Source organism: Ciconia boyciana, chromosome 27, assembly GCF_034638445.1.
Source record: "Ciconia boyciana chromosome 27, ASM3463844v1, whole genome shotgun sequence".
NCBI lineage: Eukaryota > Metazoa > Chordata > Aves > Ciconiiformes > Ciconiidae > Ciconia > Ciconia boyciana.
This window is the reverse complement of record NC_132960.1, coordinates 1253112-1277154: the sequence shown is the minus strand read 5'-3', so window position 1 is coordinate 1277154 and position 24043 is coordinate 1253112. Positions and strand designations below refer to the sequence as shown.

Here is a 24043-nt window from a genome sequence, read left to right as displayed (position 1 = left end):
TAGGTTCATGCTTTAAATGTTAAAATGATAATACATGTATTTGTATTTGTTTTTGACATTGCCAAGGTGCTATGGGAAATTGAAATAACAGTTAGAAAAATAAAGCTGATTTAAAAGAAAAAAAAAAACAAACCACCAAAAAACCCCAAGCTCTTTTATGTGTTGCTGTTGTGATGTTGAACTGGCTCTCTTCTTTTCCTCTAGGTACCTCCCATTGCCCTGGTCTAGGGGCAAGCATTTTAGCAAATATTCATTGCTCTACAGCGACCCTGACCTTTGGGTCTTTGCCTCCGCTATTGCCCTCTCTACTCCCTGAGAGCTGTGGCTGTCAAGGGAGGCAGATAGGACCTTAATGCCGGTGAGTAACCCTGCTGTCTTCCTGGAACTGTCACGGGCACCTACCTTGGCCTTATCCGAGAAGCTGAGTTTGAGGTAAACTTTCCTCTTAAGCAGAGCAGACAGAAAAGGCTTTTGGGGGTTAGTGTAAGGTGTTTTCAGCTACATCTAAACGGGGCTTCTGGGGTGGCTGTGGGGGGCCGTAGCTGTTCTTTGCCCTTCTCTGAGGCCTTCACCCCTGAAGGAGAGGGCTGACCTCCCCTGAGGGGCCGCAGGCGCCGTCCCCTCCTTCGAAGGCACCTGAGGGCATGCGGCTCGCGCTGAGGGGAGCGCGGGAAGCGGCGGCCTCCCTGAGGGAGCACGGAGCCTCGTGGTCCCGCTGAGGGGGCTCTATGCCGCCCGCTGCCCTCGGCCCGCCCAGGAGCGCTCCCTAAGGCCTTGCCGCAGCGCTGCGGGCGGTGGAGAAGCGGATCTCGGCCGCCGGAGCGGCTCCGGTCCCTTCGGGAGCGGGCCGGGGCCGGCGGGGGAAGCGAGGCGAGCGGCGGGGCTGCGGCGCGGGGCCGGGCCGCGGGGGGGCGCGCGGCGGTGCGGCGAGGTGCGGCGCGGCGGGCGCACCGCCCCGTCACGTGACGGCGGCGCTGGGGCTCAGCATGGCGGAGGTGGCGGCCGCTCCCGCTGCGCCCGCGATCCGGAGCCCCCGGCGCTGAACCGGAGCCGCGCCGAGCCGGCAGCCGGGCCTGCCTTTCCCCCTCCTCCCCTCCGCCCGCCATGGCCGAGCCGGCGGCCGCGGGCGTCTCCTCGCTGCCCCGCGAGGTCCGCGAGCAGCTGGCCGAGCTGGAGCTGGAGCTCTCCGAAGGTGAGGAGAGCCGGGCCGCGCCGGGATCCCGCCTGTCCTGTCCTGCCCTGCCCTCGGGGCGCCGGCCCGGCCGCCGCGGCCCGGGCGGGGGGAGCCTCCGTGTGAGGGGGGGGCAGGAGTGCGGCTTGACGTGGGTTTGTGGGAGAGGAGGACCAGGGCGAGGGCCGGGGTGTGTGAGGGGGCTGTGAGGGAGGCTCCCTGTGAGGGGGCCGGGAGCGTGTGTGCGTGTGAGGGGCTCTGTGTGAGGAGGCCGGGAATGAGGGGAGGGGGTGAATGAGGTTCGGGGGTGCCTGTGGGAGGGGGCCCGTGTGTGGCGGGGGCCGGGGCCGGGGCCGGCCGTGTGGGGGAAGGAAGGGCCCTGCCTGCGGGTGGGGTTGTGTCTGGGGGGGAACGAGTGCTGGGCGCTTTGTGTGTGCGGGGGGGATCCCCGCCTGACCCCGGGGGGGACCCTTTGCTCGTCGGAGGTGATCCCCCTCTGGAGGGATTTCCTTCTTGTGGCTTCTTTTCTGTAGTTTCTGAGCTAAGGACCTGTAGTGGGAGGGAGAGACTCTGGGGACAGCCAGTGGTCCTGGGGTGGGGGAGACGAAGGAACTTCGGGTACATAATGAAGACATACCCCATGTTCTTTCCACTTTCTGAATAAGTTCTTTTGCGTAGCCATAATCGGGACAGAGCATGCGCTTTTTTTTGTTTCCTTTTTTGCATGGGTATGTCTTTGTTTCCTAGTGCTTAAAATGCTGTTCTCAATATAGCTTTGTTGTAAAGTTCCCTTGTGAAGCCGGAGGGCGAGGGATGAATCTGAGGTAGAGGGTGAAGGTTGCAGAGCAGGTAGCTCTGTTTTGCATATCTTTACATTTCCTCCCTCCATCAGGGTATGGAACTTGGTGCCATGATCAGTGGCTTCTCAGGAGGGCTTACTGTATGGTTGCAATAATCTCCTAGTATTAAAACTAATGGAAAATCAAGTTTCGGTAACATCTTTCTTTGCTCTGTCGCTTTGTCCCAGAACACGCAGTGTGTAAAGGAGACCTATTTACTATTTTGCAGATTGGGAGTTCATTTACAGAGCTGGGTGCTGTCAGCCCCCGCTGCCCACATTGGTATACTGTGCTCGATGTTTTGCCAGATGAAAGGCCATGGTAGTGCTTTCTTAACACAACTTGTTTGTAGTGAAACTTTTAATGTTAGCTGTTTTTTTGTTTTGTTTTTTTGGTCAAATGTTTTTCAGATATACTTTCTGTAAACATTTAACTAAAGTGATAATGCTATCTGGTGTTTGGTTTTGGGTACTCCATGATAACAAAGAATTGAAGAACATTATCTTACGTTGCTGAAAACATAATATAAAATAGGGTTTTTTTTCTAAGAATTTGACAAATGTTTTAAGTATTTGCTTGTATGTTCTGAAACTTGTTTCTTGTGATACTGAAAGCCCATTATAGTTTGACCCTGTAATATACAGTACTGCAAACTTAAAAAAAAAATTAAATCCCTCTGTTGGAATGGCTGGCTGTGACATCATGCTAATCTTTAACAAGCTTCTATAATAGCGTAAACTTCAGTGTTATAGAGTGAAGTTTTCTGTGTTATGTAAGTAATTCTCTGAACATTAAATCTGCTGCCCCTTTGTGGATTTAATACTCAGATTTCTTAATATGCATATTATGGATTTGTTTGTGCAAATCACTTTTTTATCAAACAAACATGAGTACAAAGAATTTTTTGTGACTGTGTCCCCAAGCTCTTGGAAACATATTTCACGGTATGTTGTTGCTGAGATAACTGAGGTCTGACCTGTAAAGGAGCCGAGGGAGTCAGTGAGGTAATGTCATTGTATAGTTCTTCAAAAATACACCCTAGTTTGAGGCCAAAGCGTAAAGATTTTAAGGTGTATGTGTGCATTGTCCAACTGAATATAACTATGGACTCTTTATAGTAAACAATATTGAATAGAAGCATTTTATTAAAAATGGCAGTAATGCTTCATGTTTAACTGATTAGTTGTTGCTCAAATAAGAACACTTGATCCTTTTTTTCCCACCCCCTTGTTGCAGCTTTATTTGTTTCTAGGCTTGACAGTTTGCTCTGTAAATGTTTCTGTCAGGTTTTCTGGGTAAGAACACCTCGCTTTCAGAACAGGAGAGGAACTGCCCCTACAGTGAATTCATACAGGTAGCACAGGGCCCCTGACAGCAGGAACTGGGAGATTGCTCTGTCCTTGATACATGACCAAGGTGCTTGGCTTCAGATGCAGGAGACTGCAGGCTAGGAGCATAACAAAGTTGTGTGCTGAGCCTCGTGGTGAGCTTTATACAGGGCTGCATTACCATTAACTACCACAGCATAGAGAATTTATAACAATATGGGGGAAATACAGTATTAAAATCTTATCTGGCGTTATGCTTGTGAAAGGTGCTGTGTCAGCAACTGGGATGCAAAGTGGAACAGGATTAGTTTAATGTATGCTTAAAATAGAAATCATAGTTTGCAATGATGAGCCATGAGACTTTCTTCAGGAACAATCTGTGCGGATGGAGCAACAGGACTAATTATACCTCTGCCATCCCTGGGTTATTCCTTACTGAGCCTTGTGGTCAGCATGGAAGTAACAGTAGTCCCATTCCTGACTACATTAAAACATCTGAGCAAAATAGTGGAATGTGTTTCAGGAAACAGTAATTGTTTATTAATCAACAGAAATTGTGTTTCTGTAAGTCTTTTATTGCATGTCTTTATTTGGCACCAGTGATTGATTTAAGTCTAACTCATTTATTTCTAAGTGTAGATAATAATTCAGTTGTCTTATGTCAACGTGAAGTACATTATACCCAAATCTTAAACATCACACTTTACGGAGACATCTCATTCCCTTACAGAAGGTATCAGTGTCGTTGCCTCTAAGTAAGAATGTTAAAATAACAATAACTGTATATAAGCAGTGAATTGGGTCACGGAACTGTGCAAAACCTGGAACCTGCCCATTACTCATGTTTTCCTTCTTTTCTCACTTTTGGTTGTTTTTTTTTTTTTTTTTTCCCTTTCTAGTGCTTTTCTTCATCTGTCAGTAACACCCACATTATGCATCACTAATGATGGGAAGGGCTGTCTTTGTATTTGCATTTGCTTCTTTTCCATGAGTAAAAGTGCCAGGGATATTAACTTTAAAGAAGACTTTTACCCCCATTTTCACATTTCTGTAAGTGCGGGAGCTCAGTTTTACGCCTTTGGGGTTGATCTGGAGCTGTGTGTGAACGTGACTTTGTATCCACTGTATCATGCTGTTCCTTAAAATGTTTGCAGTGTGTGCTGATGAGTTCACAGAAGAAGGTAAATGTCTGAACTCGTCCCATATTCAGCTGAAAATGTTAGTATTAAAGCACTTCAGCACTCAGCTTGGGGATGTCTAGGTGCTCTTCTACTTCGGGTGAAATTTTCAAGCAGCTCCTCTCACGTTAACCTCATCACAGCTATGTTAATAGAGCTGAGAAACTCTGGAATAGCCGGATTCAAAGGTTCTAATTAAGCGTGTTCAGTGGATTTGTGCTATACAGTGCACGTTACGAGCCTATCGTACTGCTTGTGTGGTAAGGTCTACTCTTGTGGTGCGACGAGAGCTTTTGCTTTGGAAGTAGGACAGCTGTCTCACAGGCTGCACTGTATGGGCCAGCTTGTCTCTGAGAGGGTTAAGCACTCTCATAAAGAGCTTATTTGGCTGCTGGTTTTTGTTTGACTATGGTTTCTGTCTTGTCTGATGTTTTTAACTAGTAAAGGGATGTCAGTGGAGTGAACTTCAGCTTGTGATATCTGTGGAAGTATTGAGGTAAGGGGCGGGGGGAACTCCGCCTAGTAATAACGAGGAATTCCCCTGTTAGCAGTTCAGGCCTCGAACATAATTTCAGTCACTTCTGGGTTATGTGACAGGGTTTTCATATCATTGCTCTTGCCTCATGTACAGAAGGAGCTGGTTTCTGTTTACTTTTCTAGTTAAATGTACGTTTGGCTGTCTGGTTTGTGATTTTTGTGTGGGTGTTTCTGTGAATGGCTTCATGCACCTGTGTGTGTTCCTTTTAAAGCTGATTGTCTCTTACTGGAGAATTGAGGCTCTGTCTGCAGAGGAAAGCTTTGTATTAGGATTTTCAGAAGCTGAAGAAATAGCAAGGATGGTGGCATGTGTGGAAAAAGTAGTATCAGCAAAACAGTTGAAAACCAGGACTGAAGGCCAGCCAAATAGGATAGAACCTTACTGGAAGAAAACATGTTGACTCAAGCAAGTGGGTAGAGTCTTTATTTTGTTTGGCTTGAAAATTTCCTATGGAACCATGGTATTTTTCTGTTCTTTCAAAAACTGTGCGTTTCAGTTTTCATTCTTTTGATTGCCAGGCGCCTATCAAAGTAGGTGAGGATCTTTTTTATAGGTTAAGTACCTGAAGCACAGAATTTAAATAGATTAGAGAGGGGTCAAAGGAAGTAATTGTCTGAGTAAGGACTGGCTATGTGGATTTTGCTGAGTGGGTGGAAAGGTTTCACTTCAGTTTCTTCCCTACCATTCAGAGGAGAACTGTGACTATAGCACAGAAAAGGTTGGAGAGCTTATGAACATAAGCAAGTCAGATCGGATCGTCTTGTAGCTAGCAGGACTTACAGGTGGTTTTTGTGCATTTATGCAGCATCTCACCCACAAGTCTTGCATTAGGCAAAACTAGTAGTGGGAGAGCTTTTATGTTGCTTCCTTAATTTACCTGCAGGACTGACAGCTGACGGGTACCAAATCTGCTGAGAAATCTGTGCGTGGCTTTGACACAGTCTTTCTGTATGCAGCCAACAAAGGTGCAGTTCTGAGGCAGCACTTTGAAATGCATGAAAAACCTTTTGGAGCATGTCATAGGGAGCTGTTTACACAAATTCAGAGATGATCATTCCTACCTTGTTTGGCTTTACAAAAGATTCTGATAAGAGTCTTCAGATGGTACTGTATTTTCTTAAGTCTTACAACCCAGGAAAAAGTGGTGCAAGCATGGTAGCACATGGGTTCCTTGTAATGTCTGTGTCTCACAGGAAAAGGAAATACAGCTCAAGTCATGATCAAGAGGAGCAAAGCAAGAAATCTGTCACCAGTGCATCAAACAGAAGGTCCATAAGATGATCACAAATTTCTGCTATGCAGATGGTCAAAGCAGAATGATTTAAATGATTAATGGCTTGGAGAGAGTGAGTTAAACGCAAATACTGAAAGAAATATTTTGGCTACTGTGAGTGGGAGTAGATTTTGCTGTTGGTACATGATTGAAGCATGTAAACATGGTGAAGAAAAGGAAGGGTTTTGGAGCATCGAGGCTGGTATAATAAAGAATAACCAGTTAAAGAATCTACATATTTTTGTGTTGTCCCTTTTGTACTTAGGAAATGAGGAGCGAGTTTGGGGCTATTTTTAAAAGCTGCAGCTCTGACCCTTTGCCTTGGGGAGAGGAGGAAATTAGAGGCTTTAAAGAGAGTCCTCCTCCTCCTCCCTGATTGCTTCTCTGAAGCTTTGCTAGAGTTAGAACCAGTTTTCCTCAGCTGGGTGGAGGGGACATCTGGTAGCAATGATTCCCGGTTTGTCTTTTATGATTCTTACTCCTTCTAGTATGGGTGGTATTTGCAGTTTCAGCTGGATACTTAGGCTGGAAATGTTAATCAGACCTGTTAGCCTGACACATCTGCGCTAAAGCCACATTTGGTGTTCTTTTTGTGGTGTCCTAGATAAGTGATCTTCAGTTTTTCTGTTTTAAATTCTGTAGCATGAAATATTAAGTAGTAAATGTGATGCATGGTAGCCTACCTGCATGGAGCCGGCTTGCTGGTCTGTCAAACATGCATCTAACTAGACAATACGTGGAGCTCCACAGGAAAGTATGCATGCAGAGGACCCCTCATGTTTCTAGTTCATTGCTAATGTTGTGGAAAGGGTGATGGGTTCCTTCCTGATTCCCTCTCTCTGATTAGTTTTTGTCATGAAGCTTTCTATTCATTGGATTTATCATGTTTATTCAGTGGGAAGTTTCAGAAGCCAAAGAGTGAACTAATGGTGAGAAGTCCCAGAGGTGCAAGCAGAAGCTGAATAGTATCCTGTTTTCATTTGTTTCAAATACAATGTTCAGATAATTTCTTAAAACGGTTTTCTTTAAACTGTATGTCTCAAAGCCATAAAAAGCATTTCCTGAATCTCTCAGTGAGTTGCTCAGCTGCTTTTTGGACCTGGATTAATAGAGAGAGGAATTGAAGCATTCCTCTGTTGAGGTTGATTCAATCCAAAATTTTTCTTAGAGCTTATGAAATCAGGGAAGAGTCATCAGGCCAGGATGTCTCATTCTATTAATTAGAATGGAAGACTCTTAAATTTGCAGCATGTGTGAGGAAACAGTGATTTATAGCTAACGGATGCTCTGCAGGCAGCAGCATTCCATCTGCTACATGAATTTTCCCATTACATTTTGATGAAAAGTCTTGGGAAAAGCCTCACACCTGTATTTCTCATTCTGAATAATGTTTGCCAGTGCTGGGTTGTTACTCTCGCCTGGGTATTTTTTGAGTAAAATGCCTATTTCTATCAGCTTGCATTTTTTCAAACTTCAAAGTTGAGATTTTCTGAAACGTTACTTAGAATAAACACAGGCAGGAGATACTATGTTTATACCAAAGATAGTCAGTGTAATACTAACTTAACTTTCCTTGCTGCTCTTGTGAGCCAACACCTTGTTTTATTTAGTGTAAATTAAGCTGATTAAAAGAAAAAAAAAGCGCTTGCTTAAAGCTTTAGCACTTCTCTGCCAACATAAACTTCTTCTAATTCTTGTTGACTTGAGAATTGCTGATACGAACTAGGGCTTTCTGGACTTTGAATTCCATGGGGATGGGACCCTGCAGAGCCTACAGGGCATGTGTTAATATATTTTGGGAACCCAGGATGTGAGTTACTGCCTCAGTGATCAGCCACTGAGCCTCTCAGAATTGTTCCCCAGCAGTCAGGCAACCTGCTTTCACCAGCTCTGTGTCCCTAGGGAGCAAAAACAACCAGGAGAATTGTATCCCTGCCTGATAAAATTAGGTCTTCTGTAATCTCTCTCGGAACAGCCGGATGGCTAGCTGCCTTGAAAAACATATGTTTTAATGCAGGAATAATGCATTCCATTTAGGATGGCTATAGCCGTGGGAGCTGGTTGACTTAGTGAATAAAGCACTCCCATTTTGCCTCTGGGATCAGGACTAATGTCAAACATCAGGTCTAAAGTGTGGCAGTGGAAAAGGATTGTTTGGGATGTTTTTCCTGTCTTTCGCTCTTAACAGGGGTATTGTTCCTGTACCTTAGTCCTAAAGAAGTTTGAGGACTAAACTGTCCTGTTATTGGAAATAAAGCGTACATTGCAAAGGGGAGGAGTTAGTGCATGTATTTCTAGATTCTAGCTCACTCTGCATTAAGAAAACTTATTTAGGAACAGCAACATCGGTGTTTCTCTAATACAAGTTTATAAATTGCTCTGAGAGCAGCATAGGTAACTTGCTGGAGGAAGTTCTGCTTTGTCCCTGCCTCTCCTGATAGAGCTCCCCTGCACAGAGGGAGGACACCACTGTCATTGCAGCCACATGCGTCTCCGTAGTGCAGACAAAGCCTGCTGTTCTGTTGGGAATTGATCGTCATGTGGTACTTCCAGCTCCTCCTTCTGAGCTGCTGAATTTCATTACAGGAAGCTAAGAATAAATATTTTCCCACTAATAATTTTCCATATGAGCCATTGCTGTAGTTGCCGCAAGGACGGACTGTGGGCGACTGGGTGGGGTGTTGAGCTGTGCTGCCCAGAGTGGGAAGGGGTGACCAGGAAGACAAGCTGTTTGTGTGGGGCAAGCCATGGGAGATTACAGAAGTGCTAAGTTTGGAACATACAAACAAGATTAAGTTATGACGGGGTGTTTGGTTGGCCATAAACTGTAATGATGTGATCTACAGTGGGAATGATACAGCAGGTAAAGCACCAGATTGAGAGGTGAAATACTTGGTTTCAGGTCCTATCCGTATGTGTGGCTTCATTCCGTAGCTGCACAGCCACCGTCCCAGGAAGGGTAGTTAGATGAGGATGTGTTAAAGAAGGTTTTGTGTTGCCTGCTGTCCCACCTGTAGCTTTAACGCATCAACTCTTCATTCAGAGTGCTGATTAATCTTTGACATGAAGAGCCATTTCAATATGAAGCACCTTCTCTGGAAAGACTGTAATTTGCTCACTGAGAACAGCAGCGAATGCATGTATGTCAGTATGGATGTCCAGATAAGACTGTTTTCTTTGCCTAGTGGTTGCGTCTTCATCATCGCCTTTCACTGTAATTACCCACTGTGGAAGCTTTGTGTGCTTCTCTGGAAACAACGATCACATAGATAAGCTGACCATCCAAAAGAAACCCTGAGGAGGGGAAAGAGGCTTTGAAGTTTTCTGCTTACTTTCTAGAAAGAGGTATGAGCAAAGTTAACAAACAGTTGTAAAAGGTCACTCTTTGCCTTTCTGTCAAGAAGGCAAGATGTGTAGCTAGCATGGTTTTGTGCTGCATAGCAGCAGCTGATATTCCTGCTCACGATGTGCACTGTCACTGCGGTAAGGAGGAGAGTTACTCTGAAGAGCTGGGAAGTGACATGGCAAATTCCAGCCTGTGATTATTCACCATGCGATGGAGAGCCGAGTCAGGTGATCCGAGGGGGAGATAAAAGGTCCTTGATCCTCAGCGGCTCTGGTAAAGGAATAAACAGAGCTGCAGCTTATTAAATTATGCTGTCCTCCCCCCCCCCCCAATTGAATATAAACGGAAAATGCCTGTTAAAGGTGTTCAATTTCTAGCATTAAAAAAAAGGTTGTTACATGTCCCATCGGGGTGGTTCTAGCAAGGTACTGATGGCATTTGGTTGGCTAAATGCAGGGCTGCTTGCAGTGCTGTTTGTGTCTGTGAAAGGAGAAGGGTGTTGTTGAAAAGTTTGCTTCAGATGACTCCTTACTGTGTCTTTAAGCTGGAGAAAAGCATGTATATTCCTGTGGTGTGTCCTCAAGAGCTACAGTCCTGGTTTCATAACAGAGCCTTTGGCAGCAGTATTGGCTCAAGATACTCTCACCTCTTAGCACCTTGCTCTTTTCCATCTTGGAGAGCGCAGGCGCCTCAGCTATGCATTTTGTAAAGCTGTGAACTTTGGCAAACTGCAGAATGCAATTGATTAAACTTTTAGGAATGTAGGCTGTGTTTCTTAAAAAAATACTGAACCATTTAAGTCATTTTATGAGCAGTGAAAGCATTTGTAGGTAACCAAATTATAAATTATTTTGATACAGTTTTTTAAGCTTTTGTGGCAATCCTGAAAACAAATACTGAACAACACAAGACTCCAGCCTGTCTTGTGCTAGCAAAAAGTAGATCTCATAATAGTAGAGTGCTCGTGTAAATGTTTTTTGAGGCTGAGACCTGTGTTTATTCTTAGGGCAGAAACTTTTAAGTGATCCCTCGTGGATTAAAAAACAGAACAATTCTTATTGTAATTGGAATGAAAACCTCCATACTTACGCAGTTTTGGATTGGAAGTTGCTACAGTGAAAAGGGGGAAGTATTGTTATTTTCGGTCACAGGCAGGAAGCCGAGATGCACAGAGGTGAGGTGAGTTGCTCAGTCACACAAACCGGCAGCAGAGCCAGGCACAGATCTGAAACCTTTTGACTCTCAGCCCTCTGCTGCCTAGATGAGGGCGCATTATCACTTACAAAGGAAGAGACTTTGAAATAGGCAGTCTGATAACTAGTAAATGGATGTCTGTACAGTGTGCTGGGAGTTTGCGTGTTCTTCTACATGTTCAGGTAGTCTGAAGTTTAGCTATGACAGTGATAGTATGTTTCAGTTGAACACATACTGATATAAACCAACTGTATCTGTGGAATTTCTCCTCTCTGCTTTAAATTCTTGAGTCCCTCTTGAAAATGTCCTGAATTTAAAAAGTCGTATGGTGCAGAAAAAAGTCAATTATTGAGTCCCAAACAGGGAGAATCATGGATGAAGACAAAGCAAATGAGTCAGATATAAATAATCCTATTATGTCTTGGCTGCAGCCACACCTAGAAACCTTGAACAAACGTTGCTGTTCTGTTTAGTTATTCCTGCGTTTGATACACTTTACTTGTTAAGTCCTGTTTTAAAATTGCAGCATGTAAAAATTGTGTGGGGCTAGTCGCCATTAGTGTTAAAGACTTAGGAACGTTGTTTTAGTAATTTTGACCAGAGACATGGATGCCTGTGCTAGAGTATATTTAATTTGCTCTCATATTTCCCCAAAATCAGAAAAATACAAAACCTTGGAGTTGCCTTGGAAGGCTTTCAAGGCGATTCTTTTTGCAGTAGGCCTTTAAAAAAAAAGTCTGGCTAGAACAGCAAACAGGAAGATGTAATTACCCTTTGGCTTTTGTGTATCAAAACGTTGTTCATTGTACAAAGCTTTGGTAAAACACTTTTAGTAGTGTTATAGGTTATAGTGTGGAAGCCATAAAGAAAAGCATTTGGATCTAGCAAAACCATGCTTGATGTATCATGATTACTGTCATGTATCTTACTAGGTAATTACTCACCTAATAGCATGTGTCTCTTTCTTCCCTCTTTCATGGTGGATAAGCTGATTTTTAATAAATCTGAATGAAGCTATTTTTCAGATGAGACTTACAGAAAAAATAAAAGCTGGACCTTTCTTCTCCCTCCCCCCTCTGATTCTAATTCTTCTGTTGTAGGTCCCGTAGAGGGGGGCCTGAATTCTTGTCTGTTAAGTGTGGCTGTCAGTAATTCCAAGGGTTTTTTAACAGAGGTTAGGGTTTGTTTTTTGGTTCTTATCCAAACTTGTACCATTTGCTTTGCATTGTTCTTTTGTACTGACTGCCATCCTTTGGGCTTTGTATGTGGCCTATGAAATGTGATCCTCTGGCTCAGAAGAGTTGTAGAGATTTGTCTTATGCACGCTTACCTGCAGTAATCCTTCTCCATTTATCAGTGTTGCAGTGTGACAGCTCATGATATTCAACCTGTTAATTTCCCTGGGATGAGAAGGTAATTTCTTGTGTTGAACCTGATGGGGAAAGCCAAATAGAAATGAAGGTTCATGTACTGGCAGCTCTTCAAGGGCTTATTTATGGCGGCTCACTCTCATCTACACTGAGTCTGTAGCAAAGGTGACGCTTTTTGTTTTGCATTCTAGAGATTTAAACAGATTCAGCAAAGCAACGAGGGAGGGGGGCATGAAGGTAGATGATGGTGACAGAGTTCTCCATGCCATGCAGGATGCCATAACTTGGCCTCTTCTCTTAGGAAAATAATTACTTCTTATGTTCTCTTGTTTAAAATTACAGAATACCTTCCTGTGAACAATAAAATGGTGTGAAAGACACAGACATGTTGTATGGCACTGCAGGCACACTCCTCTTCCAGCAGAGACAGAACTATTTGGGCAGAAGGATAAAAGAAAAGACTTGGCATGGAGAACTGGGGAAGGAGTAAATAGTTTTCTATTAGAATTGAGTTTGGCTTCAGGTTATGAAAGGTCTGGCACCAGTACAGCTTAGAGCATGTTTGCTACTTTCTATTGCTCTTGCCGTGCAAAGTGACAACCTCTCAGTTGTGCTGGTACAGCTGCTCATGGGTCTGTCTTGGGATCTGGATTGAGGAGCTGACAGGCTTAAAAAAATTCACAGTATTGCTGTTGAATATTTGACATCACGAGAGGATAGCCTGCAGAATAGTCCAAGAAAGGAAGAATGAAAGGAACTAGTGAAGGGGAGAGATCTGGGAGATGCAAGAGCTGTTTTTTTCTGTAATTCTGCTATCAAGAATAGCTGTTTAAGAATAGCTTGAATTTTCTGTGGGCGAAATGTGACAAAAAGTCTCCGAGAGTTATTGTCACATTGGGGTAAGCTAGCAGTGGTTGGATTGTTTCCACATTTTGAAGGGATTGTTTGAAGCTGTTTCATAGATTCCTAGTTGAAAGGTAGATTTCTGCTCCTTCAGCACATTCTGCCCCAAGCAATTGCAGGCAGCATCTCTCTTCTTAACTCACTAAACCAGTTAATGTTTGAGCTTTGAGCATATTGTCTGCTATTTAAGTGTTACATACTGTTAGATACATAAATGAAAAAGACTGTGCTGGTTGTTCCAGGGAGTTACCTCATGGAGGGGAAAAGCTGACTTGGGTTTCCTGTGATATCCTTTACCTCTGATTGTGCAGGGTGCAAATTCAAAGCCGCCCTGCGTTATCTATGGATGGAGGCACATATGAAAAGGAAGAAGGCAGCTAGGCTAGGGCAGCTTGCCAATTGCTTAAAGCCTTTGTTAGAGACTAAAGGAAACCTGTGCCCATTTAGGCACTAGTACAGCCCCAGGGGCTTTCTTGGCCTCATATGTAAAGAAGATGAAGGCAGCCGCATGGGAATGATTGCACACTTTGGCATGTCAGTCTACATTAGCTCTTTAGGCCCTGGTTGTTGTGTTTGAATGCGAAGATCTTGTGCTTAATTCTCAGGATTTTCATCCTGTGGGTCTGTCAGTATAGCACTTAACCCATCTGTTGAAACTAAACCACGAGGAAAGCATCTTCTGCGCAAGACCACTTGCAAAACCGGTCTCTTATTGAACTGCTCGGAGCCCGTATGTGACTTCATTCTGATCACAAGGAAGGCAATGTCTCCAGTGGTCAGGCTTTGCTGCATTACCTCTGGGAAAGGTGTCTGCCTCTGTGATGACTGGTTTCTCCATATGATAAATTCCTCATTCTCAGCTTGCTGTGTGCTGAAATAAAAAGGAGAGACAAACTCAAGTATCAAAATAAACATAAATTTTAAACCAGTGCAACCAAGCAAATTAGAAATGGGCACACTTTCACTCTCAAATCTGTGCTGCTCTGCCATTTCCCTTTCCTCTGCATGAAAAGAAGATTTTGGAGTGATTTATAGCTGTTAGGCCAGTCTCATCAGGACTGCTAGGTACAATACTGTCTGCTGTAGTTGAGTGGTTGACTTCTGCAGACTGCATTTCTGGGCTAGGGCTTTTTTTTTTTTTCCTTTTAGAGCTTTTAACATGAAAATCATATCTGTGCACAGCACAATTGATACAGGTATCAAGCTTCAGAGAACTCTGATGAAGGCATCAGGTTGTGAGCACATCCTGTGTTTGTGGCTTCTATGTGTTTGTGTATTTTCATGGAGATGGCAGCTACCCGAGTGTGACTTCGGGCTTTCAGGAGAAATTTTGTTGTGTCTTCCTCCAGCAGAATTGGCTAGGGCTAGAGGGAACTCCTCTCCAGAGTTTCTTGAATAGCTGCTGAGGTACTACAGCCTACAAGGTATTTTTTATGGATGCTCCAGGTTGGCTGTCACTGAAAAGGCAGGTCAGCATTGTATTCGGGAGGAAAATCTAAGCTGGGATACCCCAAGGAATTTATTTTGTTTCTATATTTTTTTTGTACGGTACTGTCTTACACTTCTAGAATGCCCAGTGCTTAAGAAGAAATTATTCTGTTGTACAAGGGCTATTGAAGAGAAGTAGTTGCTTTATTTCCCAAACATCGTCATTTCTCTTAAGAGACTATTACGTAGAATGGCACGAATTTTACTTATATGAAACATATGGAGTCAGCGGACAAGTCTTACTGAAAAAATCGAGGGCAGCAATCCAAACCGATGCCTGTTGTCTACAGTCCTCCTTTTTCAGAGTTTTTGCTTAATTGTAAGCTCTCTATTTGGACTTTAATTCTTCAGTTTCTCTTTCTTGGCAGAATATCTTGTCTTAAATTATTGCTGTCAACACATCCTTAGCCCTTCCTGCTCCCCCACACCCCCCTAAATTGTGTAGTACTGTCTGTGGGGCTTCAGATGGCTATAAAAAGGCCATTATGTTTGTAGATGAAAGCAAAGCCTGCTGTGAATATAATATTTTATCAAAAAGATACAAGCATCTCCCTGTTAATATTATTACATTGACACACTGGTTTTATAAACATTTTAGTGCTCTTTGAAATGGTTGATACCTAGTGATTATGGCTCCATTAGGCGTAGTAACAGATGGTTAATATACAAGTACTTTTTATGTTGTCATCTATAGCAGAAATACTGAAATGAAAGGGAATGTTAAATTCTCATCTCTTCAATGGTAGGGCTGGGAAGTTAGCATGTGCTGTGGTGGAGGATCTCGTATTAACGTAAGATTGTGTGACCAAGGAGGAAGTAAACTACTATCTAGAAGGATGCAGAATAGACTGGAGGGGGATGAGGAATCATGCTGGAGCAAGACAGTAGAGAGCATGGATACTGGAATGGATCGTAAGCCAGTGGAGCAAGACTCCAATTAGGATGATCTTTGGATGGGTAGACCACAGTGTTCTGTAGAATTTCCCACTTTTAGAAGATGTAGGACTCCTGCAGTTACTGAGTTAGAGGGAGAGGCCTGGAAAGTCCCTGCCTTCTTTACCAGACAAAATAGAGGTGGAATTAGGCCACGGGCATGGGATAACTTTGCCAAGGTCATACCGTGGAGCTGAACCAGCAGCTTTGCCAAACATCTGCAGTTCCCATATGCACCTGCGTTCATTTGTGGCTTCCATCACGTTGTTTTCAACAGGCATGGTGTGGAATTGGAGACCTCTGTGTCCCCACAAATGACTCTAAGTCTAATTTAACACCCTCTGCAGTTCTTAGCTTGCTTTTTCAGGTGATGCTTTTGTTAAGTTTTGTCTTGGTTTGGTTTTTTTTCTGGACATTTTAGAGTTGTCTATTCTTAAATTTTGCTCTGTCCATGCCTAGAGAGCCATTAGCGAGCACTTCAGGGCTTTTTCCTGCAAGAACCAGAGTTCAAAATCTTGGGCTTCTGTTTTAGCTGAGTAAGTGGGAGGGCTTACATGGTTTTTTGCATAGTAATAAAAACAGGATAATACTGTTAGAATTAAGTGCTAGTGGGAAATAAAGCAATAAAGATTAGTTTGTTATTTAAAGTAATTCTGCTTACGCCTTTGAGGGAGATTGGCTGTTGCTAAGAGAAACTGCACAGTCACCTTTGCTTTAAATTTATTGCAGAATGAAAAATTAAAATATGATCTCACTCTCATTAAAATTAAGTAATTGATGTCATCATTCAATTAAAAGATTTTTTGGGAGCTTTTGGCAAGTCATTCCAGGTTGCTATTAAGACCTGAGCAACCAAGCATCCTTAAATTGCAGGGAATGGGGGATAGTTCTCTGTTAAGTAACTGAAAGGTAAAGGAGCATCTCAACAAAATACCTAACTAGCCAACCCAACCAACCTGAAACTACTGTAAGGCAGCGCTGCCAGCGTACTTCTCCTTCATGGAGATTTCTGTCACGAGGTTAGCTAGAGTCAAAGCACAATCCTGAAGTATAGTTGAGTATTTTCCTCTTAACGTGCTTGTCTCTCCAGGTACCTAGCTTGAAGATGAGTGTTGTGGATATGTGCGTGCATCAAAAGTGGGAGTTTGAAGGGAGCGATTCTAACTTTATCTTCAGCACAAGTTTTTCTCATCATGCTAACATAACTGTAAGGCCAATGCAGTATTGGTAACCTTTTGTCTCTGCTTTTCATTAGCTGGCATTATAACAATTAACTGGTGTTACTAGTTTACTGGGAATACATTTTGCTGGTTGTTGCTTTTTCAGACAGCTTGCAGTCCCCAACCTGTACAGCTATAGCTTGGTTTTTTTCTGTTTTATTCATAATTCCATCTAGGCATCACTGTTTGCAAAAAATCTTTCATCTCTGGCTCTGGGCTGTACAGAACTGGAGTGGCAAAGGAGACTTGTGTTTTTGTGCTGGCTTCATCATTTTCAGAACATTAATATTTAGTTCAGGCTTTTTAAAGCTTTTAGCAGATTTGTCAGGCTTTCTTCCCTGTGGTAGTGTATGCGAGGACAACTTGAGAGAGCATTCTGATTAACTTACAATATGGAAAGTGGTTTTATTTATTTTGATTTATGACTGAAATACTTTAAAGAAGCTCATCCTGTTCTGTAAGTAACTTTGCCATAAACTTAACCATAAAATAGATCCAGCAGTTTTTCCTTTTCTCTGGCTACAGTCCAGCCAAGCAAATACTGTATCACATCCTAGTAACAGTTTTTCTTGCCCATAAAAACCAGTCTGTATTGTCACTCTCCAATGAAAACCACGGATGCAGCCAGCTGTGCTGTGTGGGGAGTAACAGGTTTCAAAGAAACCCTCAGTGGCACGTACTCTGCCACTGCTTGTTTTCTCGCTCTGCTCTACCCAGAGCGAGACACTGGTGCTGAACTTCTGAATCTCAAAGTGATTCTGCCAGGACAGAAATAATTCTGTTCTCAGCTCGAGCCCTGTGTTGCTTTCATGCAAGCAAGCAGTGCCAACATGGGTGGTTTGGTGACAAGAAAGTGTTCAGCTTTCACTTGGTTAGGGCTGAAATGTGGTTATTTACACTGCTGTTCTGTGTTTAGAAGTTTATATAAATAATATTTCATAATTTTTGATCCATTTTTATGATAAATTTGATCTTGGAGAGATTGCAGCTTGTTAGCGCAAATATGCCATGACATTTTTACCCATTACTAGAAATAAAGTTTCTTCTCTTCCAAATTCAAGATATTTTCTTCAAGTGAAGAGCACACGACAGGAGGGCAGATCTGGTGCAGGTAGGTTGCCTTTCAGTGCATGAGATAATTCAGCCTGAAAAACATCTGCAACCAGTTTAGAGATGGATTATTTTTTTTCACTCTGACTGTGCAGCTGCCTTCAGTACCCAAGCTCATAGTTGTTTTGCATTGTGCTCACTAAGTTCTTGATTAGGCCTGTGCAGGAGTTTGTGCTTTTCAGCTGACAGCCCTCTGAGCTGTGACCGAGTCCCACTTTGACCCTCCTGAAATCTGGTGTTCGTGATTCAAGATGGAAACAACAAAGGGGAAACGCAGCTGGCATTCTGGCCTCTGGCAGAGGCCGGTTTTGTTTACCAGTTAATGTTTCTTTCCAGTCGGCTAGTGTTTGCTGGGTCAGTCGATCTGTTGTTTAAAAGAATTTGTTTACAGCTAACTCTGTCTTTTGATACTTTAATGCTGAATTTACCAACAGGAGTTTTTCATTTACCTGCTGAAAGCTGTGTCATTTCTAGAGGAACATGTTTGTTTTTCTTCCCTTTTTATTATAAATAAACCACAGTGAGTTTATTTCCACTGTATCAAATGTCTCTGGCCTTCATGGGAACAGAGTGCAGAAGCATCAAAATCAAATGAACAATTTGCAGAGTAATTGTGTTTAGGTGTTTGTTTATCCAGCAAAGCAGTATTTGCTTGCTGTTCCGAAATGCCAGGTGCCAGATGTAAAACTCGCTTCCTTTTTCATTGATATTCAGCTCTTGTGTGCAGTTAGAGGGCTGACTCATTAATATTACAAGTGTCATACGTATTGTGTTAGGGCCAGTCCCTATTTTGCAGTCCTCTAAAGTGGAGACAGTGTTGCTGGAAGCCGTCCAATTTGTTCTTCACCAGGCTTCTGTCAGTGAGATTATTAGGCTTTAATCTGTCTCATGGTGATAGCTTTGCTTTTCCAGAAGGGAGTTACTTTGTGTGTAGATCACACCACACCAGAATTGGTCATTGGCCTGTTGAGAGGATGCCTGCTGTAATGGGAAGAGCTTACCTTCAGGGAGGAGTGAGTGCTCTCAGATTTCCTGAGCGATTCGGGATACTAAAGCAGCTTTACGGAAACACTGGCCTAGGTAGACCCAGGCTAGGGAGGAATTCAGATGAGATGTTGTCTCAGCCTGCTGCTCTAGACTGCTGCGGAGATTGTAGTTACTGTGCGAACAAAGCAGCAATTGTCCAAAGCTTCGTGTCATCCTCTGTTTTTTGTTTTATTGAGAGCCTCAGTTCCCCACTCACTGAGAATTTCAAGCAAGGTGTTTCGGAGTCATTTGTTGTGATTACTCCACTGTTATCGTCTGCTTTATTTTTCACTAATGAAAAATTAACAAGATAGAAATTTTCTCATGTAGAGTTTGGTTATGTGAATGTTTGACAAGAAAATGTGATCTCAGAAGCAGCTTTTTAACAAGGTTGCAGTGACAAATTTTGTAATAAAGACACAGTATTTTGGAAGCATATTGTATTGTAAATAATTCCTGCATTAATTTGCTGTCAAAGACTTAAGTTTTCAAACTAAATCACACTGTAACTGCAATATCTTTTTTTGTAAGCTCTTTTGTTTGCTTTGTTTGCATTCCTTTTCTTTTTGTCAAGCTGCTGACTGTGTGCTCTTAAGTAATCCTACTGATTTCTCCATACTTCCTTCCCTCTACAAGCAAGACATTTGAGAATTCAGTTTATTTAAATTGGAAAAGGAAATATTGCACCCTTAGAGAGACCACAGTAGGAAAATTCACTGTAAGTAGTAATTGTGGTTTTGGAGATAGCTTGTTGAATAAGATCTTTCTTACTTTTAAGCCTGTTTGTTTAGGTTCAAGGTCCACGGGTGACAATGTTAGAAAGAATATTTGTCCTCAGGGTTTTGTGAAAATATATTATGACAGTGGTGATGTGCTGATACAAGGCAAGAAATATCCATGTGTTAGGATCTTGCCACTTTGGAATGACAGAAATATCTGTCTGGTACTGCGATATCCTGCATAACAAGGCCAGCAAATTGAGATTGACCGTTCCTTCTCTTTATGATAATAGCACGTTTGTTCTACTTAAAGGCAGACAGACCAAGGGCCACTTTGTACCAAAAACTGAATGTCATTCTCTCTTTAAAGAGCCATTTAGTGTGCAGAATTAGGAGGGATCGACGTGCTGGGAGAGCTGCGTGTTTTCCCTTGAAGCAGCTAAGTTCAGTAACTTTGTGGTGGATTTGCAACGTGCAGCTGGATTGTTGAGCTGTGCTATGAGGGTTCTCGCGTTTGCTGTTGTAGTACGTTTTGCCCATTATTTTGATCTTCCACGCAGCTTAAAGGCTTTCACATGAGAAGGATCTTGCCACATCCTGCTATGCAGCCTCTGAACAAAGTGCTTCTGAAGCAGACGTTGACTCTTCTTTAGCATGCCGAAAGAGCGCTGAACAGAAGTCATTCCTTGCATGATCTTTCTTGTAAAGAGCATTGCAGCTGACAGAATAATGGGTTTTCTTAGGCTTGCTGGTGACATGCCAACATGGTTTCCTTAGCAGTGAAATTCCTCAAGAAGCCATGGTTGCTGATGTAAACATAACTGAAAGCTTAACACAGCCCGTACTGAGCTCAGGCCCTGCAATCTGCTTCTTATGCTGTGCTGTACAGTGCATTTTTCTTCTGCTCTTGCCATTTAAATCTGGTTTCCCAAGCTTGTAACCAACTTGAATGGGTCATACTCTTCAATCCAGAAAAGATGGCCTGGGCTATGCATAGAGGAGCCTGTACAGAATCCTGGGCTTGTACGCGGCAAGTATCGTTCCATGGGGCAGCCTCCCATTAACTTGAATATAGCTCTGGTTTTGTAGAACTGTGTTTGGGGTGGAGGTGGGGTTGTTTTAAATTACCATGTGCCGAGCAGGTTTAAGGTTAGTTAACTAAGTGCTTTCGTTCCCACTAGTCAGGCTTAAAATAAATGAATAGCAAAACCAAGAAGTCTCGGAGCTGCTCACTGAGTCTGCCTCCTGTCTTTGTCAGGTACGCTTCTGGAATTTGGTGGGAGTTTCCGCAAGTCAAATTACTAGTGTTGCACACTAATTTGAGGCTGGGTAAAAGATTAATAATTGTATTGCTTTAACTTTAAGTAGTGGAATCCTACTATGGTGACTAATACTGTTTAATAGTAACTATCCTAGAGTAAGTGCTTGTTAGTGCTGTAAAATGACTGTGGTTTGTGTTTCAGATTTCAATGCTTTGGGAAGAACAATGTTTTTTTTTCTCTCTTGAGCAGCCATCATTTTCTCTGCTGCTTTTTTCTGTAAAACGGGAGTGACATCCTTATGAATACACACTTGGTACTACCTCTTTGGGAAAGCCAGGGCAGGAGGCATGTGGGAAAACATGTTGCGATAGATGTCTCACCTCTTTAATTTTGAAAAATTCATTCTTGCGATTGATTTTTTTTCTTTTTTTTTTTAGTCGATTTTTGTTTGGGGAGTGATCTTTTAAGTGCTAATGCTTTCATCAAGATATCTTTCTTTGTTTCATCATGCATAATCATCGAGCTCATTGCACTATGATTTGGAATAGCATTTTCCCATCTGGAAATATGTAATTAGTGTGCTACCGTGCAGTATGACATGCCAACTAGGTTAGTGCTCTGTTAACACTGTGTTTAAAGGAAGGTCAGAGTTGCATTTCCATACCTGAATACTTTGTGTGAGCAGCGCTGTGTTTGATCAATAGATAGAGGAATAATTGCTCTTAACTTCTCTCTTCTCCCATTCTTGCATCTTATTCAAGAATCTAGAATTTAATTACGAAAAGTAACTTCAGGTACAGTTGGACTGAAATGGGCTGCATATCCAAAGTGCTTTTCGGGATGGTTTGGCACGGTGTTGCTATGGCGTCAGATTTGGAGGAGACTTACCAGCAAGGAGTACCTGTGGCAGTTGGCTTATGTTAGAAAAATTGAAGCCTGTTTCAAAAGAATTATTAAATATTGGCATCCGAGAGCCATGAAAGAGTAGGCGATAGGAATTGCGCACAGGATTAAAACCCATAGTAACTTCTATTTTAATCTTACTCCAGGTGGATCCACTGTGGTAATATTCTGATGTTTTTGTGTGGCCACGTCAGCTGCTGAACAAAAGGCTGCAAAAATATGATCAGGTTTCTGTGCGAGAAAGCTGAGAGGGAAACAGCCCTGGTGAGGGCCCGTCCTCCCTGGAACCGGGGCGCGGAATAAATGCCAGGGACTGTTTGGTTTCATTGAATATCTTGGACTGGAAACCGTGGTGTCGCTGATGGCTGTGGGTGGGGTAAAAGCTTCGTACGTCTGACTTTAATCAATCACCACATTTGTCAGAGCACCAGACGGTCACCGAATGCTGTTTACTGCAGGTGGTGGTAAACCCAAGGGAAGATATCATTTGGCTTTCTAATTGTGGGTGGCTATCTACATGAGTCTTAAGTCTTTTGCAGCAAGATACAGAGTTCTCTTTGGGTGCCTGCATATTTTTGGTTTTATTTTTATTCCTGGGCTAAAAACAGGCTTGATTTGGAAAATCATCTGTCCACGCTGGAGAAAGACCATCTGTCTTGTGGAGAAAGTGCATACTGTTTAGAACAGGCCAAGAGTTTAGGGGTGTGTGATCTTTTGTAGTTGGGCTGGACGGACAACTCCTAGGAGAAGGTTATCAGCACTCACTGTTCTAATAATTCCATTTCTACCTTAAGGAAGACAATTATATACCTACCTACTGAATAAGTGCTGACTCACAGGGCAGTTACTCTTGCATAAAGTTTATTCATTTCCTGGGAAACTTTTGTTTTCAGTCTAGTGGTAGAGGGCTAGGTCTGTGCGTTTGTGCTGTGGATTAAACACATGTGAATTTCTGCTAGTGTCTGTGACCAGGAAGTTAGTCAGAAAAGAGTATTCTTCAGGGCAGAATCGCTTCATCTGGGTTTTTTAAACGCGTGGGAGCTGTCTGCTTTACTCAGCTCAGACTGTGAGTATAGCTGCTTCTTACGTACGTGTATGTGACACTTTCTGTTTCTCCTCATTTAAGTGCATCGTTCTGTTGCAGGACTAGCATTATAAACACTGTTAAGCACTCCTACGTCTAAATCCACATTCTTCTCGTTGACTACTTATTAAAAATAGATGAAAATGTTTCTCTTTAATAGATTTTGTAAAATCCTATTTGTGACAAAGCCTTGGTTTTGCGGCCTTTATAGCATTCAGAAGGGAAAATACATTTTTTCCCCATGACAAGTTGTAGCTATTTAAAAGATTCCCCCGCCCCAGGATGGGGTTACATGCAAGATTTATTATTTGCATATGGGATTAAGCTATTTATGTGCATGTGCTGGTTTTATGGGTAACATGTAAAATTTATATGGCTGCACTTTGCAACATAATATCTTGTATAAAGTTTACTTCAGTGATTGTATTTTGCAGATGTTTGTAAGAGGCAGTGAGCAGAGCCTGTGTTTAGTAGGGTTATCAGGGTTAACAGAACTTAGTGATGTATTTAAAAGTTTTAAGGGGTTATCTTCAAGAGTTTTTGGAACCTTTTTAAAAACATTTTACCTTTTGTAAAGGTAGATGTTACCCATGCATTGATAGTGTGATTTGAGTTGCTGATGCACAAGTGCATCCTGCATCCTTTTGGCACAGGTAAGGATCTGAAAGGCAAAGTATTCCTGGTTTCTGGCCTTTTAGTTCTTACGTACAAATGAACTAGAGGTATGGCTTGAAGTTTGGCTTCACAGTCATTTGAGCAACTTACCTGGGGAATTCCTTTAAAGAAACTAACTGCTGAGAGTACCAGGGTCATGTTGGTGCTGTGTAAACCATGCACGCAGTCACATGTAAGAATGTTCTCATATCTGCTGCAAAGAGAAGAATCAACAAGAGTGTAGTACATCTAGAAGAGGCTCTTTTATTTACAGTGGTAGGCTTACAAGCATTTATCAGTGTCCCAGTCTTGCGAAACCTGTGAGAACGCATTTTGCTGACCCTGGGTAGTGCCATTTTCAGCAGAGATGGTAATGATAAGTTACCATCTGTGTCTTTGTCTTTTTTGGTGGGGAAGGGAGGGTCTTCAGCTGAAGCTGATCTGGTGACACCTCCTTTTCATTGGTCACCCCCTGCCCACGCACACAAAGCAAGCTGAACTCTG

At 42.7% G+C, this 24043-nt stretch overlaps 1 protein-coding gene across 2 annotated transcripts in view; it reads left to right on the top strand.

Moving 5' to 3' along the window:
* Positions 1 to 968: 968 nt before the first annotated feature.
* The window catches only part of DIP2B (disco interacting protein 2 homolog B), a 70140-nt gene continuing 47065 nt past the window's right edge, over positions 969 to 24043 (top strand). For both annotated transcript variants that reach the window (XM_072847136.1, XM_072847135.1), the window contains exon 1: positions 969 to 1192. In XM_072847136.1, the coding sequence (XP_072703237.1) occupies positions 1105 to 1192 (88 nt within the window). In that variant the 5' untranslated portion in view covers positions 969 to 1104. The remainder of the gene's footprint in view (positions 1193 to 24043) is intronic.